A 6,919-nucleotide genomic window follows, 5' to 3' on the forward strand; every position below is an offset into this window, starting at 1 on the left:
TGGGAATGCCATCGATAGCCTTTGACGATAGATCAATTGTGTGAAACATCGATGCTTTGTACTTTATTTACAGCCCTAGCAAATTGCTAGTAGCAATATATAATGAACATGCACAATGCCATTGTAACATGATCCAGGCCTGCAAGTATGGTCATTTATCGATCATTCGATATATAGTAACTAAGGTATCGGTAGTACTCCCGTGGCATCGCAAAACAAAGTACATGCATCGAAGTATTTTTGCAAATCTATTGTTGTTTAGTGGTGGTTAGCATTTCTTTAGAATTAAAACATATTTATCTTCGCATACATTTATGCCTGAATTTAAAATACTCTCTACATCGCTTGACTTTATTAAAGTTTTAAAAGTAAATGGAACAGATTTATTTACGGCAAGCACACTAACAACCCATATAAAACGGGATCAACGGTATTTGTTATGATCCTAATGCGCAAAATTAAGTTTGCCGCGCTTTTTCTATACAAATGCTAACTTTTTCATAATTTTCAAAATCTTTTTAGGAGCCATAATGTCCCGCCGCCGAGTGAGAAATTTGTCGATTTCGTCTGATTACGAACACAACAGTGCTCCAAAAAAGAAAAAAACAGCGCACACTCCTTTGGTAGATGATTTTGAAATACAGAGCCAGTCATCTTCAAAGTCGGGTGAACACTCCCAGCTAGAATTCCCAAATAATCTATCTTTAGAAGGTACTATACCACGTTCGGTAAGTTGTTACTAAAATAAAAATGCACACTTGCATTTATATGTATGTAAATACTTATAATAACATACGTATGTATGTCAACTTAACATTAGATCAACTACAAAGACATATCGGAGCGTTGTGGAAAGGTTTCCTCTATGCGCCTTCAGAACTTCATGTGTCACGAGAATTTGTTCATTGAGTTTGGTCCCAATATAAATTTTCTTGTGGGAAGCAACGGCAGCGGAAAAAGTGCGATTCTAACGGCCCTTGTCCTTGGGTTAGGCAACTCAGCACGTGCCACTAATCGTGCAAGCAGCATACAAAGTAAGTTTTGTATGTATGACCAGCGCGTTTGTGCTTAACATTTTGCATTTGTAGAACTAATAAAAAACGGAGAAACAAGTGCCACTATTGAAGTGACTCTGTGCAACTCGGGACTTCGTCCGTTTAAATCGGATATCTATGGCCCACGCATTTCAGTTGTGCGTCAAATTCGACAATCCTCTTCACAGTACCAGTTGAAAGACTCACGTGGCAATACTGTGTCGAAGAAATTGGATGACATACGTCGAATGTTAGTCTTTTTCGGTATACAGGTTGATAACCCAATATTCGTCCTTAATCAGGACACCGCGCGTCAGTTCCTAAAGGAGTGAGTTTGATTACAGTTTATCACTTTAAATATATATATGATGTATCTATAATTTTTGTAAATTTACAGCCTGGAGCCATCTTCGAATTACGCATTAGTGATGAAGGGTAATTATGAAATATACATACATATAATTCTGAACTTCAACTTATATATAGTGTAGCATTTTATATTTGATATAAGAATATTTTTAGCTAGGCATATTGCTAGTACGAATTTATAATTATTGTAATTCTAAATTTTAATTATCTGTGTTTATACTTGTTGTATAAAATGGAATACTAGTTTACTGTATGTAACGCCTAGAACGTGGCTTGGGAGGCCCTCAAAAGTATATATATTCTTGATCAGTGTGACAAGACGAGTCGGTATAGCATGTACATATCAACAAAGCGATCAGCGGCCCTACCACTCCGCCGCTATTAGTGATTTTCCATATCTCCCGTAGTCATTCGAATTTTGGCAATTATATTCTCTTAGTGTACGTATGCCAAGTTTCATCGTGATAGTTTAATTTTGAAGGAAGTTAACCCGTGAATGTAGTTTTTCCTTGCTCTGCTAGCAGTTGTTGTTGCTTTGCCTCAACTTTGTTTGTAACATACACACACATGAGCGCATTTAATTACACACATATACGAGATCCATTTAGGACATTGAAATTGTGCATGAACATAAAAATCTTCGTTCGTGAAAAATAAATTTTGATAAAGAGTTTTTGTACCACACAGAAAGTAGCTTTTATATGTTTTCCCATTTGTTTGCTTTATAGTTAATTGTGTAAAGGGAGGATGCGTTTTGTTCAAATTCTTCTTTTCATAATAATAATAATTTAACATTATTAAATTAGAATTTTATTAATTATTATTGTGAAAAATAAATGATCTATTTTGAAAGGGACTCAGTTGGACCTTTGCAGTTCAAGCTTAAATCAGAGCTACCAAAGACGAGTAAAAATGGTCCATGAAATGGAACTTTTAAAAGATGTAAGTATCTTGTCTGTTAATATGAAGTGCTCCATCTAATATTTAATGTTTAATGGATCAGAAAAAGGACCAGACGCAGAAACTATGCAATATAGAAGAGGATAAATTGAAGATGCTTCAGAACAAGGAGTCTATTATGGTAAAAATGTTAATAAATCTACTGCCAAGTGTTCATTTGGGTTTGTTTTTTAGACCCGCTTGGAGAAGGCTAAAGCGGAATTAGCTTGGGCCGCAGTCAAGCAGTACGAAAGGGAACTTTCGGGCTACATAGCAAAAATTGATGCCATTGAACTAAAAAAAGCCGAGCTGATCGAATGCACTTCCAGAAAGGATTGTCAGCAACAAGCGCTCTCTCATCAACTGAGGTAAAATCATTTCAAAAGTGATCGACCATTTGAAAATAATTCATTTCCTTAGCAAATTGGATGAAAAAAAGGCACCGCTGTTTGTATTATATAAAAAACAAGAAAATGTTACTAACAGCGCCAAACTGCGGGTACAAGAATGTAATCAGAAACTGTTTGATATTAATATATCCATAAAAAATGCGCAACGCCGAATGGAGGAGGACCAAAAAATCTTAGCCAGCTGTCAGAAACATTTAGAGAACTACAACGTTGACTATGCAAAACATAAACGATTGAAGGAGAGCCATGCCGCTTTGCTTGGTACGCTTAACAAAAAAATGATTTCAAATGAAGAAATAATTCGTCAATTGCGAAAGGAACAACAGGAGCTTACAGCCAAAGCTTTGGAAATACAAGAACAGTCTGAAAATGCAAAGAAGGACTTAAGGAGGCTTGAACAAAGGGATCGTAAGTTATTAGCTCTAATCGAGTGTTAATTTCGCTTAACAGTATTTTTTGTTCTAAATTAGATCATCTAAAATTGGAAATTAACTCGTTGATATCTAACAAATCCAATCAAATGTCTGTATATGGTCACCAGGCGATCGCTGCTCAAAATCATATTCGTAGAGAATTTAATAGCGAGGGCATGAATAATATGCCACTTGGGCCGCTCGGCACATATATATCTGTACCAAATCCAAAGTACCGCGATTTGGTTGAAAATGAATTATCAGGCGTCTTGCGCTCATATATTGTGAATTCAGATGCTGATCGTCGGAAGTTAAGCCATATATTTCAGAAGGTATACACTCATGGCAAGATTCCATCTATAATCTTAAGCCCGTATTCAGATCGTGTGTACGACGTGTCTAACCATAAGGTAAAGCCCATACCAAACACTAGATTACTTATGGACGAAATAAGGTGTGAAAACCCTATAGTAATGAACTATTTAATAGACGTATGCAGAATCGAAACTATTTTAATAACCGAATCAAAAGAAATCGCAGAATACTTGACCTCAGAGCTCGAAAATGTCCCACCAAATTTGTCACGTGTCTTAGTGCCAAATCTATTACTTGAATATTCACCAGCGCCAAATTATGCTATGTATTCGTTAAATTTAAAATCGGCGTGCATCCTTCAAGTAAACGTAGACGAGCGCATAAAGGCGCTTGAAGGTGATGCAGCAGATTTGAAGAATAACATACTGAACTCACAGAGAATATATAAAAGTACAAACGAACAAATTACCAGCTTTAATAGAGAAATCGAAGCTAAAGCATCACTTATCAATCAACGTTCAACGGAAAATAAGGAAACCTTGCGTAAAATAATGGAAATAGAGCAATACGAATACGAGGAGTTGCCTGAGCAAGATCATTTGGTAAGTGGGAACGTAAACATTTTATTTGTATTTAATTTAACAAATACATTTTTTTTTATTATTAGCAAAGAACCATGGATAACATATCTAATAAAATTTGTGAAGGGAAAAAACAGAATGAGCGTTTACAGGCCGAACTTGTCGACATCAGCAAGGACAAAGCATTAGCTGAAAATGAAGAAGCGGAGCAACGTGCGAAAATCAACCCATTACAAGAAAACATTGCGTCTGTCGAAAAAGAATACACGGAAATTGAGTGCAAAATACGCAGTCTAGATACACATTATGATGCAAACTTTTGCAAACTTAACAAAACAATTGAGTTGCTTGAAAATTTTATAAAGCAAAAGGGAAATATTGAAAGAGAGCTTCAGGAGGCGCGCAACAAAGCCCAGCAAAAAGGAGACTACAGTGAAACCGAGCAATCAGAACAAGAAATACGCGACAAAATTAGTCGCTACGAATCAAAAATCAAACAATACAAGAGCTTGAATTTTACTATCGAAGAGGTGGAGAAACAATTGCACCATTTAAAGAGTTCCTTAAGGCTACAAATTGAAAATTTGCGAATTGCTTACCAAGCGGCAAAGATATTACGCATGTGCTATCATCAGCGCGCTCAACGTTTCCAAAGATCGCGACACCATTACTTCACTATGGTTGAATTTCAGTTTCAAGTAAGTTGCATAAATATTTTTAAGTTTCGACCATATATTATAGCTATAGCTTAATAACCATACTAATACTAAAATCTCCTTTATAGCAAGCATTAAATCTGCGCGAATTCAGCTCTGCAATCCATGTAAATCACAAATCACATACATTTCAAATAGATGTACAACCACCGAGCGGAAATAAAACATCGAATTCCAAGACTTTGTCAGGAGGCGAGCGATCGTTTACAACAGTTTCGCTCTTAAAGGGTCTATGGAGCACATCGGATCATCCGTTTTATTTTTTGGACGAATATGACGTTTTTACGGTAGGACTATGTAGTAGCATCTTTATACAATTTTAAAGATTTTACTGAAATTCACATTTCTTCACATTTTTGAGTACCGAAAACCAAAGTCCACGTTTTAAACAAACCAAATGTTATGCCACTATGTTAGAAAACGTATTGAGACCGTTCTGATTCAATTGATCAAAACCATACGGACGGTAGTCCATTAAACGTACAACCAGTACATAAGCACACTATATCAATATGACAGTTAATTTTGACCTTTCTATTGACTTAAATGATTGCCAATATATGATTCAAATGTGTTATAACGCACTTTCAGAATTTCTATGACTTAATTTTTATTTCCGCTATAAATCCGTCTTTAATGTTGTAATTAATTTACAAGTGGTTGTTGATAATAATCAAATAGAACTCTTAATGTCGTGTCGGTTCGACTCTTTTACATCATATCCTCATAAATAAATTTAGCAGTGAGATTGGTTTTTGCCACGAAAGTTGCAATGGCATTTTCGGTTTCAATAAACCATCAAATTCGGATAAGTATCGCAATAAATACTTAAGTTATTCCACTACATGTGATTAGTCGATCAGCTATGACATTACGTGACTCTTTGGTCTGCTTATTATATGCTTTCTCTGAAAATTGAATGGATTTATTAGTAGTAGATTTCAGCCTGACGGCAAAGGAGTTTGTCCTCCAAAGCGAGGTTTTCTGGTGACAACGGGCGCCTTTCTTCGGCCACCGATAGAGCTATTTCTTTGGATGCCCCAGCCATAATTTTATAAAGTTTTTCATGAATTTGATCATTTTGAACACTATTTACTTAATCTTAATTTAAATAAAATTGTTTTTTTTTTTTTTTCGCAGGATGAAGTGAATAGAACATTTATTACACAAATTCTTATTGATGAAGGAAATGCATATCAGAACCGACAATTTTGTTTCCTAACTCCACAAGATACGGAGGTTGCGGCTAGCCATCTCATCACGGTGCATAAGTATGTAAAGAAAATATTTTGCATTCACACTATGACATTAATAATACTTTATATTAAAGGCTGGATCCCCCGGTTCGCTAAGTTACTAAAAGCTAGACCTCTGTTGCAGGACAACTACACAATATAAGCACAGGAAAGCCTAATCAATTCATGTTATAAATTAGTTGTTACTTTTAATTAAAAATATTTGTTAAAGTTTAAAATCTATTATACCATTTTCAATAAAACTACCGAAACACCACCACTCACTGGTGAAACAACAAAATTCAAGAATTCATAATCATAAAATATATTTATATCTCCAATTTCAAATATAAAATTTTAGTCTTGCTGGACTTCTAGATTTAAAAGATGTATACTTTGGCCACAATTGGGATAATTGGTCAACTTTAAGAATATTACATGTATTCTCTCATGTAGGCGCGTATTTCAATACGGCATTCAGAAAATTTGGAATATAAGGTGCGCAAAATAATTAACTGGGACAAAGGCTTGGCACATTATATTTTCCACAAAATGCAAGTTTTCGTTTTCTCTCTTCCTCCTAAATTTCGGTTGTAGTATGCTTCAGCTGTAAGCAAAGAATTTTGCAAAAGTACCGTAAGGTTTTCCTGTTATGTTTATTTGTAGAAGACAACGTTGACTTTTGTGAACGAAATAATTAACTAGGACAGATTAGTTTACTTTCGTTTACGGATAGTTTTTCGCGTCAAATTATTTTTTTGTTATACAGAATTCTTTACAAACTATAAGAATAATTAAAAGTATGTGAATTTTAACAAAAATAATTATTTGTAGCAATTCTTTAATGAGAGATGAAGAGCTTGGGAGAGTATTGGCAGTGCGCAAAATGGGGATGTTCATACGCCAA

General features: G+C 35.0%; 1 protein-coding gene across 2 annotated transcripts; it reads left to right on the forward strand.

The window, feature by feature from the left end:
* Positions 1-213: 213 nt before the first annotated feature.
* Positions 214-6,313, forward strand: LOC115625146 (structural maintenance of chromosomes protein 6). 2 transcript variants are annotated; one of them, XM_030520068.1, is made up of 14 exons: positions 214-267; positions 523-728; positions 821-1,034; positions 1,089-1,362; positions 1,432-1,469; positions 2,257-2,345; positions 2,407-2,484; positions 2,538-2,710; positions 2,763-3,160; positions 3,223-4,082; positions 4,148-4,759; positions 4,846-5,064; positions 5,918-6,048; positions 6,108-6,313. In XM_030520068.1, exons 1-14 carry the CDS (start codon positions 225-227, stop codon positions 6,127-6,129), a joined length of 3,357 nt encoding a protein of 1,118 aa, XP_030375928.1. In that variant the 5' UTR covers positions 214-224; the 3' UTR covers positions 6,130-6,313. The 2 variants fall into 2 exon arrangements, with proteins under 2 accessions (XP_030375928.1, XP_030375929.1); XM_030520069.1 differs by having other exon boundaries at positions 258-430.
* Positions 6,314-6,919: the final 606 nt, after the last annotated feature.

Source organism: Scaptodrosophila lebanonensis, unplaced genomic scaffold, assembly GCF_003285725.1.
Source record: "Scaptodrosophila lebanonensis strain 11010-0011.00,11010-0021.00 unplaced genomic scaffold, SlebRS2 tig00000072-arrow-pilon, whole genome shotgun sequence".
Classification (NCBI taxonomy): domain Eukaryota; kingdom Metazoa; phylum Arthropoda; class Insecta; order Diptera; family Drosophilidae; genus Scaptodrosophila; species Scaptodrosophila lebanonensis.

Coding starts and splice junctions, on each gene's coding strand:
- LOC115625146 (XM_030520068.1), top strand. CDS start 225: ATGCATCGAAGTATTTTTGCAAATCTATTGTTGTTTAGTGGTG. Junction 3,161..3,222: donor GAGGCTTGAACAAAGGGATC/GTAAGTTATTAG, acceptor GTTCTAAATTAG/ATCATCTAAAATTGGAAATT. Junction 4,083..4,147: donor TGCCTGAGCAAGATCATTTG/GTAAGTGGGAAC, acceptor TTTTATTATTAG/CAAAGAACCATGGATAACAT.